General features: G+C 40.0%; 1 protein-coding gene across 2 annotated transcripts in view; it reads right to left on the bottom strand.

Annotated features, from left to right (window-relative positions):
- LOC136878996 (centrosomal protein of 78 kDa) overlaps nt 1–14,266 on the bottom strand; it is a 411,354-nt gene that overhangs the window by 364,892 nt on the left and 32,196 nt on the right. For both annotated transcript variants that reach the window (XM_067152670.2, XM_067152679.2), the window contains exon 3: nt 11,458–11,645. In XM_067152670.2, the coding sequence (XP_067008771.1) occupies nt 11,458–11,645 (188 nt within the window). The remainder of the gene's footprint in view (nt 1–11,457; nt 11,646–14,266) is intronic.

Genomic DNA, 14,266 nt, shown 5'->3' with positions numbered 1-14,266 from the left:
CCTTGTGCTCAGGCGGCTAGGACTATGCAATCCACCGGTGGTCTATAACCCGTTAGAGGAGAGATCCTATCTTGGACTATGTGCAAGTAGGGTAGCATCCTGCTTCATGAATTTACCAAGCTCAGAACATTTTAAGCAAGCCTCGGACCTATGGGAGTAATGGAGTCCCACTCCCATTTGACTGGCGAGGGACTCCTTGGAAACAACTTAAATGGAATTCGATGGGGAGCTATCAATATTAATGGAGCTTATGGAAGAAAGAAAGTAGAACTGGCTGAATCAGCAAAGAGGATGCATCTGGATGTGCTAGGAGTAAGTGATATTAGGGTAAGGGGAGATAATGAGGAAGGGATAGGAGATTATAAAGTGTACTTGACAGGTGTTAGAAAGGGAAGGGCAGAGTCTCGGATAGGGCTCTTCATCAGGAATACCACTGCATGCAACATAGTTTCTGTTAGGCACGTAAATGAGCGAATGATGTGGGTAGATTTGTCAGTTGGAGGAATTAGGACTAGAATTGTGTCCGTGTTTTCACCATGTGAGAGTGCAGATGAGGATGAAGTTGACAAGTTTTATGAAGCACTGAGTGACATCGTGGTCAGGGGCAACAGCAAGGACAGAATAGTGCTAATGGGCGACTTCAATGCGAGAGTTGGGACTAGAACTGAAGGATACAAAAGGGTGATTGGTAAATGTGGCAAAGATATGGAAGATAATGGGAATGGGAAGCGTTTGCTGGACTTCTGTGCTAGTATGGGTTTAGCTGTTACGAATACATTCTTCAAGCGTAAGACTATTCACCGCTACACGTGGGAGGCTAGGGGTACCAGATCCATAATAGACTATATCTTAACAGACTTCGAATTCAGGAAATCTGTTAGGAGTGTATGAGTTTTCCAGGGATTATTTGATGATACAGACCACTCTCTGATCTGTAGTGAACTAAGTATCTCTAGGCCTAGGGCAGAGAAAGTGAAATCTGTCTGCAAACGAATAAGGGTAGAAAATCTCCAGGACGAGGAAATTAGACAGAAGTACAAGGATATGATTAGTGAGAAGTTTTGAACAGTAGACAGTAAGCAGGTTCAGGATATAGAAAGTGAATGGGTGGCATACAGGGGTGCTGTAGTAGAAACAGCAAGGGAATGCCTAGGAACAACTGTGTGTAAAGATGGGAAAAGGTGAACAGCTTGGTGGAATGATGAAGTGAGAACAGCTTGTAAACGTAAAAAGAAGGCTTATCAGAAATGGCTCCAAACAAGGGCCGAGGCAGACAGGGATTTGTATGTAGATGAAAGAAACAGAGCAAAACAAATAGTTGTTGATTCCAAAAAGAAGTCGTGGGAAGATTTTGGTAACAACCTGGAAAGGCTAGGTCAAGCAGCAGGGAAACCTTTCTGGACAGTAATAAAGAATATTAGGAAGGGAAGGAAAAAGGAAATGAATAGTGTTTTGAGTAATTCAGGTGAACTCATAATAGATCCCAGGCAATCACTGGAGAGATGGAGAGAATATTTTCAACATCTTCTCAATGTAAAAGGAAATCATCCTGGTGATGTGAACAGCCAAGCTCATGGGGAAGAGGAAAATGATGTTGGTGAAATTATGCTCGAGGAAGTGGAAAGGATGGTAAATAAACTCCACTGTCATAAGGCAGCAGGATTAGATGAAATTAGACCTGAAATGGTGAAGCATAGTGGGAAGGCGGGGATGAAATGGCTTCATAGAGTAGTAAAATTAGCATGGAGTGTTCGTAAGGTACCTTCAGGTTGGGCAAAAGCAATAATTGCATCTATTTATAAACAAGGGAACAGGAAGGATTGCAACAACTATCGAGGTATCTCATTGATTAGTATACCTGGCAAAGTATTCACTGGAATCTTGGAAGGGAGGGTGCGATCAGTAGTTGAGAGGAAGTTGGATGAAAACCAGTGTGGTTTCAGACCACAGAGGGGCTGTCAGGATCAGATTTTCAGTATGCGCCAGGTAATTGAAAAATGCAACGAGAGGAATAGGCAGTTGTGTTTATGTTTCGTAGATCTAGAGAAAGCATATGACAGGGTATCAAGGGAAAAGATGTTCGCCATACTGGGGTACTATGGAATTAAAGGTAGATTATTAAAATCAATCAAAGGCATTTATGTTGACAATTGGGCTTCAGTGAGAATTGATGGTAGAATGAGTTCTTGGTTCAGGGTACTTACAGGGGTTAGACAAGGCTGTAATCTTTCACCTTTGCTGTTTGTAGTTTACATGGATCATCTGCTGAAAGGTATAAAATGGCAGGGAGGGATTCAGTTAGGTGGAAATGTAGTAAGCAGTCTGGCCTATGCTGACGACTTGGTCTTAATGGCAGATTGTGCCGAAAGCCTGCAGTCTAATATCTTGGAACTTGAAAATAGGTGCAATGAGTATGGTATGAAAATTAGCCTTTGGAAGACTAAATTGATGTCAGTAGGTAAGAAATTCAACAGAATTGAATGTCAGATTGATGATACAAAGCTAGAACAGGTCGATAATTTCAAGTATTTAGGTTGTGTGTTCTCCCAGGATGGTAATATATAATAAGTGAGATTGAATCAAGGTGTCGTAAAGCTAATGCAGTGAGCTCGGTAATATATAGTAAGTGAGATTGAATCAAGGTGTCGTAAAGCTAATGCAGTGAGCTCACAGTTGCGATCAACTGTAAGAAGGAAGTCAGCTCCCAGACGAAACTATCTTTACATCAGTCTGTTTTCAGACCAACTTTGCTTTACGGGAGCGAAAGCTGGGTGGACTCAGGATATCTTATTCATAAGTTAGAAGTAACAGACATGAAAGTAGCAAGAATGATTGCTGGTACAAATAGGTGGGAGCAATGGCAGGAGGGTACTCTGAATGAGGACATAAAGGCTAATTTAAGAATGAACTCGATGGATGAAGCTGTACGCATAAACCGGCTTCGGTGGTGGGATCATGTGAGGCGAATGGAGGAGGATAGGTTACCTCGGAGAATAATAGACTCTGCTATGGAGGGTAAGAGAAGTAGAGGTAGACCTAGACGACGATGGTTAGACTCGGTTTCTAACGATTTAAAGATAAGAGGTATAGAACTAAATGAGGCCACAACACTAGTTGCAAATCGAGGATTGTGGCGACGTTTAGTAAATTCTCAGAGGCTTGCAGACTGAACGCTGAAAGGCATAACAGCCTATAATGATAATGTTTGTATGTATGTATGTATGTATGTATGTATGTATGTATGTATGTATGTATGAGTGTATAAAACAAATGTCAGTAAGTCTTGAGTCAGCTGTATGCAAGTTAAGGTCACTCTTGAATGGACTCCATGAAGAGTGAAAACGAGCATTTATGAGACAGTCCCAAGTCCATGACGAGTCATTTATTGGGAGCGAGTCCTTCAAATGGATCTTTCAATGAGACTTATTGGTTATGAAGTGATGTGTTCTGGAATGACACTGCACTCTGAGAAACCGTGTTGGAGAGCAAGAGTTTGACGCACCACAGGGACTGAAGATTATCAATTATATCCATTACTAAACTATGTCAAGTGCAAAATTGAAAGGTGAGTGAATTAGTAAATAACTGTAAATAGTAGTTTAATATATTTAGTGCATAATAAAACTCACTACAGTATCTCTCTGACTAGTGAATTTAATTTTAAGGACCCTGATAATCTGCCAAAAGATAGTCTTCAAAAACCACTTCTTGATCTTCATTTCCAGTTTCCAGTCTTCTGGGTCGGGTTGTGGATCAAGGATCTCCACAGTTTTCTATCTCTCTACCACTCCCTTCCTTCTTCCAATATTTCTTCTACTTTTACTCCACTCTTCTCTATACTTCACCATATCCATCCACCTCTTTCTGGCCCTTCACTGTTGTCTTCTTCCAATTATTTTCTTCATAAATACTCACTTTGAAACTCTATCCTCTTCCATTCTGATCATGTGCCCATTCCATTTCAGATTACTAGTCACCATCTTGTCTTTCAGTGTAGAGAATCCAATTCTCTCTCTGACTTCTAGGTTTCTGATTTTATCACTTCATGTCTTCCCATCTCGGCAGCTTTGATTCAGCTTTCATCACATTTTGTTGTTGCCGATGTGCCCGCCGTGTATGTCCAAATTGGTGTATAACAAATTGATAAGGGCCTTTTTTTTGGGGGGGTGAATTAAACTGTTGATTTTGGTGTTAAAGCTGATGCTTTTTTGGTAGCATTTCATGAAATAAATTGTCATAATGATCAATGTTTATTGTATGGGCTAAATCTAATTTTGTGATAAGGTGTTTTAAAGAGAACTCTCGTAGCGTATCCTTGTTATTAAATAGAACCAAATATACAAAATGTAACAGAAATAAATATATAAATCACTGATACCGCAAAATTTTCACTGTAGCAACGTATAAGTTTAAAGGCAGGACATCTAGAGGAAGTACAGAGAACAGAATTATGAAAACTGCTTCCCCTTTCTGATTGGTAGTTTCATCGAAGTGAATTATCAGTTTTCAATTTCTCACAGTTTCTTTCACCTCCTCTTCATATTCTACTTTAACAAGTAGGACGTAATTTTGGCAGCAAATATTTGCCTGTGGAAGGTCACCAGCACCTGTAGAAAAAAAGTACAGAAAGGAATACACGAGTACTATAATACAGTACAAATGTTTTGGTTTTAAGTCTGACTGATGACTTGTACGGTTTTCAGAGATGCCGAAATTTTGTCCTGCAGAGGTTTTTTATGTGCTGTAAATGTGCCGACACGGGGCCATCATATTTGAGCATCTTCAAATACCCCGGCTGGGGTTGAGTAGCTCAGACGGTTTTAAGGCACTGGCTTTCTGAACCAAAGTTGGCAGGTTTGATCCTGGTTCAGTCCGGTAGTATTTGAAAGTGCTCAAATACGTCAGCCCAATGTCAGTAGATTTACCGACACATAAACGAACTCCTGCGGGACAATATTCTGACATCTCCAAAAACCATAAAAGTAGTCAATAAGACATAAAAACAATAACATTGTCACTACTCAACCCAGTGATTTATTTACAATAGGCCTACAAATGCGGTCTTATTTTACAATAAAGACAGAATTATTCATCTTGCCTTTCATATACTTTTTCAACTCCCTCATGTTAGGATTATCCAATTTCTCAAGAGGAATGATGGCATGCATTGATGTGTCTATTACCAATTGCTCTCTATCACTTTTCAACTTCTCTGCGATGTCTAGAGTATCACTGATTGTTATTTGCCGCTTAGAATTATGTACGTTTGCTTCATTCTTCTTCTTTTTATGCATTTCAGATTGTCTGCAGTGTTTATCGCACGTGTCCTTTCGTTCCCACTTAATACGAACATTACAGTATCTACACATTTGAATCCTTCTTGCGGTATCAAATAAATAGAACCCTTCACTGCTGTATTCCTCGGCCCTCAAAAAAACTGTTGTGACTTTAGTTTTTGGCATTTTAATACCTAAATGCTGGACATTTGCCAATGTTTCATCAGTAGCGAACTCACACTGCCAAAGAGTATAATGCGCACTGCTGTATCTATGACCGGTCTTGCTATGACCACAATGCCCTTTGCTGTAATCAATAACATATTGATTTCTATCAATTGTCTTAGAGATCGTGGATCTGAATACACTCACTTCCGGTACACAGTGTGCATTGTTTTGCGTGTGTTTGTGTAGAGAATATACATACCTATTAAGCAATGTGATGGAAACAACAATAGTCAAGATATAAGAAGGAAAGTAACGTTTAGAACTTTTGCGACAATATTTTGTATTTTTCGTATCAAATGGGATATATTCTGTGATTATTTGCACAGTAAATCAGATTTTGTGACATTTTGCAAGGTCATTTTGCCAAAATACGGCATTTTAAGTACCTAGAAGGTCATATATAGGCGAGGAGGATATGACAAAAATTTGTGCGTATCGCTATTACCAAAAAATATGGACCCACACACTGAGTACAGAATTTTCTTGCATTTCTCAGGGACATACCAGTTCCACACTATACCTCTCACACACTGATAAAACCCACTGGCTTGTTGGATTCTTTTCACATCTTCTGCAAGTATATTCCTCCAAATATTTGAAGCTTTTCACAACTTCTACAGGGTGGGCAGGAAGTAACTAGGTATTATTAAATGCTGTTAAGTTATTAATATTGATGGATTAATATGGGAAATAGCGCAAACATACATAACATTAAATACAATAGTGATTTTTCATGCAGAGTAGTACCGATGGTGGGCGCGAGAGGCGGCACACTCAACAAGTGATGGCCGATCGTCTTGCAGTAAGAGAACGAGCACAGATTGCGTTGTGCTACGAGGTATGGAATTTGATCGTTCTTGTCCAGAGATGTTGGTGTACGGTGAAGGGAAGGTATGCGACAATTTGTCCGGAGACAATAAAGAATTGTTACATGAAGCTAATGACCACAGGTTCAGTCAAGGATGCAGCAAAAACAGGTCATCCATCCAAGTCACGGAGTCCTGAGAACGTGGCGATTGTGCAGAACATGTTCAATTGTAGCCCGGAGAAATCAACACGCCAAGCAGCTCATGAGAGAGGCACACTGTGCGTCAGGTGTTGCATAAAGAATTAACATTTCGAACATGGAAACCCCATTACGTGCAGCAGCTAACACCAGAAGAATGTGATTGCGGAACGGAGTATGCGGAGTTGATGTTGGGTTGGGACAAAGATTGGCCTCAATTTTTTTGCAACATCCTCTAGAGTAATGAGGCCGTATTCCATTTGGGAGGTTTGATCAATCAGCACAACTGCCATTACTGGGCAGCACAGGATCCTGGAATTACGGTAGAGAAGATGCAGTCTAGTCCAAAAGTGACCGTGTGATGTGGAATAACAGCCGTCATCTTCCGATATCTCCTGCACGACACAATGTACGGGGAACGCTACCTTCAAATGCTTCAGAAGTACGTTTGGCCCATGGTATCTGGATGAGAAAATACCACCGACATTATCTTCATGCAAGACGGCTCACCGCCACACTTTGCACATGTCGTGTGGAACTGATTGGTTGAGACGTTTCCAGGACACTGCCTGGGGAGACGTTGACCTCATGAATGGCCTGCAAGAAGGCCAGACCTGACACCCTGTGTCTTATTTTGTATAGGGGTGAGCAAAAGAGGTGTACCGGACGAACCCCCGCACACTGGACGAAGTGGAAGCACGGATTTGGGAAGTTCTTACCAATGTCCCACACAACTTCCTCCAGAAAACTGTGGATTCCATTCCAGGTCATCTGAGGAAAATGGTCGACGCTACAGGTGCCTACATCAAAATGTAATGGTATTGTAAGGTATGGAATTATATTCCCAATACAATGTACAAACTGTATTAATTTCAAATTAATAACTCTGCAAACATAAAAGTTATAAGTCAATTTCAGTACCTAATTACTTCCCGCCCACCCTGTAATTCGCAGCCTTTTACTTCAATATTCAATCAATCACTACAATCACTACTGATCTGCATTTAGGGCAGTCACTCAGGTGGCAGATTCCCTATCTGTTATTTTCCTAGCATTTTCTTAAATGATTTCAAAGAAATTGGAAATGTATTGAATATCTCCCTTGGTAAGTTATTCCAATCCCTAACTCCCCTTCCTATAAACGAATATTACCCCAATTTGTCCTCTTGAATCCCAACTTTATCTTCATATTGTGATCTTTCCTACTTTTAAAGACACCACTCAAAATTACTTGTCTACTAATGTCATTCCACACCAACTCTCCGCTGACAGCTCGGAACATACCACGTATAATAACAATTTAGTTGATCCATTATTGGACATCATAAATTTTCCAGCTAACTCATTCCTGGTTGCCAGCGTTTCGCCCCAGTGTGCTAAGTTGGGCTCATCAGTTGGTAAATAGCACACCTACCAAGACGCATGGCTAGTGCACACCGTGGTGGCCACTGCGTAGGCTACCTGGAGCAACCGGCAGTGCCAATGCACTATGAGAGACTTTGTCTCATTTTCTTTATCACATATCACTTAGTCGAGCAACTCGTCTCCTTTCTCCCAAGTCTTCCCGGCCCAAACTTTGCAACATTTTTTGTAATGCTACTCTTTTGTCGGAAATCACCCAGAATATATCAACTGCTTTTCTTTGGAATTTTTTCAGTTCTTGAATCAAGTAATCCTAGTGAGGGTCCCATACACTGGATCCATACTCTAGTTTGGGTCTAAATACCCTCATAACCATGTGCAGAGAGGTGTGTGGGCCTATCCTTTATTTACAATCCCATTTATATGATTACCCCAATGAAGATCTCCCCTTATGTTAACAACTAGGTACTTACAATGATCCCCAAAAGGAACTTTCACCCCATCAATATTCCCTCTTCCTTCTCTATTACCTCTCATTATCACTACTGTCTTAGTCATCTCCACACTTATTTTCATTCCACATTCTTCTATCTCCTTATCCCATACAGTAACTTGTTCTTGGACTTCCATTTTATCTTCTCTCACCGGACGAGTTGGCCGTGCGCGTAGAGGCGCGCGGCTGTGAGCTTGCATCCGGGAGATAGTAGGTTCGAATCCCACTATCGGCAGCCCTGAAGATGGTTTTCCGTGGTTTCCCATTTTCACACCAGGCAAATGCTGGGGCTGTACCTTAATTAAGGCCACGGCCGCTTCCTTCCAACTCCTAGGCCTTTCCTATCCCATCGTCGCCATAAGACCTATCTGTGTCGGTGCGACGTAAAGCCCCTAGCAAAAAAAAAAAAAAAATTATCTTCTCTCCACATTCCTATGTCATCTGCAAAGAGTAAGGCACACTGTCGGCAGCCCTGAAGATGGTTTTCCGTGGTTTCCCATTTTCACACCAGGCAAATGCTGGGGCTGTACCTTAATTAAGCCCATGGCCACTTCCTTCCAACTCCTAGCCCTTTCCTATCCCACCATCGCTATAAGACCTATCTGTGTCGGTGCGATGTAAAGAGTTGTTACTTGTAATTACTTGTAAAACCACTAGCCAAGAAAAAAAAAAGAGTATGGCCTATATATCTCTTTGCTTCCTATTTGTTGTTGTACACTTGTGGATGTCATCCATAATTATGATGAAGAGTAGAGGGATATACACTTCTTTGTCAAAGTCCTGTTTCTACATTGAACCAATTTGTTTGCCCTATTTTAGTCTTCACACTACTTACATACTTTTCATACATGACTTTGATCAATTGTACTTCTGCTCTGCCTACCTTCCGCTTTATCAATGAATCGCAGACCAGTTACCGTGCTACGCTGTTATATGCCTTTTCAATATCCATAAATGTCACTAAATCCTTCCTGAACTCCTATCTTTTCTCCATCATGTTCCTTACTGCAAAAATTAGACAAAAGTTGATCTATCTCTTCTAAATCTATATTGTCGTTCCTCCATTTCCTTTTCTACTTTCATCCTCAGTCTTCCCTATTCCCGCAAAGACTTTGTTAAATGTGAAATGAAGGTGATTCCCCTGTAGTTGCTACATTCCTGTTCTATCACCCTTCTTGAATACTGGGATTATCAAACCCTTCCTCTAATCTTTTGGTACTTTTTTCTTCCATATCACTCAAAATAATCTATATATCCGACGTAAACCTACTGGTCCTGCTGCCTTTATCATCTCTGTAGCCATCTCATCCACTCCTGATGCTTTGCCACTTTTCATCTTTTCTATAGCTCCTCCTATTTTTAACGTTGTCTTTTCATCTGTTTTCTTCTTCTTCATGTTCCTCCTCTTCCTCCAGTTCTTTGAATTTGATATTAATTTTGCAAAATACTCCTCCCACTGCTGGAGAATATCCTCTCTTTGTGTCAAAAATTGTTCTGTAACTATAAGGATATCTTTGGTATTTTAACCAATCCATACAAGATTTTCTTACTTCCTTTAACATCCTCTCGCAAGGTTTCTGTGAAGTTTTCCCAGCACTTCTATTTCTCTTCCTGTACAATTATCTTCTAACATGCTTCCTATGCTTCATGATATGTTTGCCTACTCTCCTTATTTCTGCCTCCTATCCAGCTCTTCCATGCATTTTTTATTTTATTTTTTCTTCTTTCCACTGCTTCTCTCTACTTTGTTATTCTGCCAGGGAGTATCCTTTTCCTTCTTTTTCCCACATTTATCTTCTGTACATTACACCATTCCTTGTTTGAATTTGGCCCATTCCTCTTCAACACTGCCAACCTCCTCTTTAACACTGCTTTTCCAGTTCTTCTTGTAACTTCTCTTGTGCTCCCTTTCCCTTTAATTTCCATAACATTATTTTTCTTTCCCTTGTCTCTTTTAATTTCAAGCTACTACAATTTTATGGTCTGCTTCAAAATCTTCTCTTGGCATAGCTGTCACATCTTCCCACCGTATGTGTCTATCTCTCTCAACTAAAATCAGATCAATCATTGTTTTTGTTCTCCTTTGTCTCCATCCATATCTAGTTATATTTTGGCTGTTGTTCTTTCTGAACCATGTATTGCACACTACTAATCCATTCCTCTCTCAAAAATTTACTAGTAGCTCTCCTACCACATTTTTTTCTGTAACTGAAAGGACCAATTATTTCTCCTGTGGAAATGTGTTGAGAACATGTGAATAAAAACTGCATACGAAACTGTACAGAGCTTCAGGTTATGACATTTCCAAATTCATGTTGGGGAATATTATGACTGTCAAAATCAACAATATCATTTATTGTGCTGAAACTTCTCACATTAATTAACTTATGATATATTGCTATATTGCTGTAATGTAATAATATTTGATTTTTACCATGTTTCAAATGGACTAACATTAAATTTTGTCTGAAATACATAGTGTTTCACTTCTGTTGGCTGGTGAGTGTATGAACATCTGTCTGTCAAAAACCATTACTATATTAAAATTGACCAAATATTCATTATCCTTGAATGCTGACATTATAAGTGATAAGAAAATTATATATAATTAAACTGACTTCACTGCTCTCTCTTAAATGGTGAATAAGTTAATTTGTTGAATAGCTTTTTGACTTAAGAGAACAGTCATCCGCAGCAAATGGTGCACGCCTTTCTAACCATAATATTCATAATCACGCATATGTCAATTGCTCCAATTAACTTTTTAAAGTAGAAAAAAGAGGAAAGAAGTCATTTTAATGCATTATATGTTTTAAGTAAGTTAACTAATGATACAAAGCAAAATTAACAGAGAAAAGGCACACATTCTCGTAATGAATTTAGGCACCTTATGCCATGAAAACATATACAATCACTATTAAATACAATATGAAAAAAAAGCTTGATAAACTTCAATAATTGTTTTAAAGAAACCAGGTCCTAATTTCTATGAAATTTTGAACTGTATACGAGTAAGTTAACCATTAACACCTTGATTTAAAATTCACATCTAGACTATGAAAATTGTTAACATCAACTAGTGACCAACTCACCTGACAAAGAACTGATAGGTAATCAATTCCTAAAGGAAGACCTTCCAGTTCCAAACATGTAAGCACTAAAGAATTTGAGAGACACTGTGAGAGAGAATCCACCAACATATACAAAATGTATCGTGTAAGGAGCACTGGACGTTTTGTAACAGAACGAGCCTTTATTTCTGTATCGATATCTTCAAGTGCTATGAGGAAAGGAATTCACACTTTAGTACACAAGCAAACTTGGAATATTAATGCAACATATTTTATAAAGGACATAAATAATAATAATAATAATAATAATAATAATAATAATAATAATAATAATAATAATAATAATAATAATAATAATAATAATAATAATAATAACAACAACAACAATAATAAAAATAATCATCATCATCCATTGCCTCAGCATTCATGTGCAAGCAATTTAATCTGATTCCATTCAGACTGTCTGAGAGTCAATTTTGAAGGTCCATTTTACCCTACCAGATGGCAAAGCAAACCAAATCTCTCTTGGGCAATCTATAGCCGAGTTTTAATTAATTTTGTGGGTAAACAAATGTCACCAGAGATCTTTCACATACTAAAATCATACAACATGGGGAGTAGAATGGAGTTTCTCCCATCCTTCAAAAATCTGACCACCTCTCCTGGGTTTGAACCCAAGAATTTGGGATCTGGAGGTTGACACGCTACCATTGAACCACAGAAGCTATAATTCCAGAAATTATACAACCATAGAAAAAATAAGATGGATCTTCACCAGTTTACAAGTAATAATTTTCAACAATGAATAGACTATCAAATGATATTTATTCGCTGTTTATATTATACAAGCCATGCAGTACTGAGGAGCTGCCTGTCTGAGGCAGTAAAGGCGTGCTCGCTTCGCACGGAAGCACGTGGGTTCGAATCCCCGTCAGGAAGTCGTAAAATTTAAGAAACGAGATTTCCACTTCCGGAGGTGCATATGGCCCTGAGGTTCACTCAGCCTACACCAAAAATGAGTACCAGGTTAATTCCTGGGGGGCAAAGGCGGCCGAGTGTAGAGCTAACCACTCTACCCCATCACGTGCCGAGGTTAACAATGGTGGAAGCCTTTACCTTCCACTCCTCCAAGGGCCTTCATGGCCTGTACGGAGGTGACTTTGCTTTGCATACAGTACTGAAACGTAATTACCCACACAGATAGGTTTTATAGCGACGATAGGGATAGGAAAGGGCTAGGAGTGGGAAGGAAGCGACCGTGGTCTTAATTAAGGTACAGCCTCAGCATTTGCCTGGTGTGAAAATGGGAAACCACGGAAAACCATCTTCAGGGCTGCTGACAGTGGGATTCGAACCAACTATCTCCCGGATGCACGCTCACAGCCGCGTGCCTCCAACCGCACGGCCAACTCGCCCGGTCCACATAAATTATACATCCTCATTTCAGGATGCTTTATTTCTTCTTTAAGTGCAAAACATACATGAGTAAATATGTTATATTGACCTATTGGGTTACTTCTCTCCTTTTATATTTGTCCTTTGTTCCTTGTCTTGTTCAAACAGTATTCATCATTATCTTTTGGTCTCTTCGCTTTCGCCGAGTTTATTCAGGTTTACTCTCATCCCATACTTCCCACATCAAGATTAAAGATATGTCAATGAAGGTTGAAGCCTGCCCTCCTGATGAAGCTGAGAAACAGACGAATTTTAAGTAATGTGAAATGAATGTTCAACTACAAGTTGAGCCAAGGATGGAAAATCATTGGATGATATGCAAAAATTTTGCTGTTTTGAATGGTCCCATTCGCATCCAATAACCTGAAAACATAAATTTCGTCACCAAAGCAGCTTGTGTTCTTCAGTATTATGTATGAAAATGAGAGGGGCTTCAGTACACACCTACCTATTCAGCAGATTGTGAAACCAATAACGACAGCACAGTACAACCTCTAGCACAAAACGTGACAATAAACCAAAATTCTCCTGCAGTTCATCCCAAGCACATCTCTGCCCTGGCAATGGAAATATGTTATTGATTAATTTTAGCAATAAAAACCTTGTTTTTAATTGCGCTCATTTGTTACTAGTCCAAGCCAAGGCTTGGAAGTGGAAACCTCGCCCACACATACTAGAGAGGCATCCATGTTACCTCCACATGGGTAATACGGTGGTTCAGGTGAAGTGGGTGCTGGTGATTGAGGTGAAAGCTCACTGCGGTGCGCTGGAACGAACACATCACTTTGCCCTACGTAGCCTGTACAAGCTGCGGGTTGGGAATGGGGCGAACCCAACCTAGGGGGAACCCATGGCTGTGAACTCAGTCATGGGAATGCCAAGTGGGAACCACGTGAGTAGGTCTACTGAAGGTGGAACAAACCTGGTCGGGTTCAGGCCAGGGGCGGTCTGCTGGATGCTACGGAGAGCCTGAGTTGCGGGAGGACAATGTCTGGCAGAATGCCTCATCACGGATGATGAGAACGCCGCTCAGGACTCTAGAAGGGGGAAAAACCCTATGTCATATGGAACCATGGACATTCCAAATCAACCACTTAAACAAATACCAAGGGAAGCTATGAAAGCTCCAGAAGAGCAGGTCAGCGGCAGACCAAAGAGGAGAATATGGAGACAGAAGTCCCAGTAGGGCAGGCTGAATCCAAATCTGAAGAAGAAACAGAAAAAGCAACAGGAAAGCAGACTTCTGGACAAAAGTGGACAGGAGGTTCCACTGAGAAAGACCTGAAGATATCGGCATCAAAATTATCTGTGCTACTCACTGCGGGTGCCAAAGTTTAAAGCTAAGTATATAAACTACAGAGACTCAACTACAACA

Source organism: Anabrus simplex, chromosome 1, assembly GCF_040414725.1.
Source record: "Anabrus simplex isolate iqAnaSimp1 chromosome 1, ASM4041472v1, whole genome shotgun sequence".
In the NCBI taxonomy this organism is placed as follows: Eukaryota; Metazoa; Arthropoda; class Insecta; order Orthoptera; family Tettigoniidae; genus Anabrus; species Anabrus simplex.
This window is presented reverse-complemented; position numbering and strand designations above follow the sequence as displayed.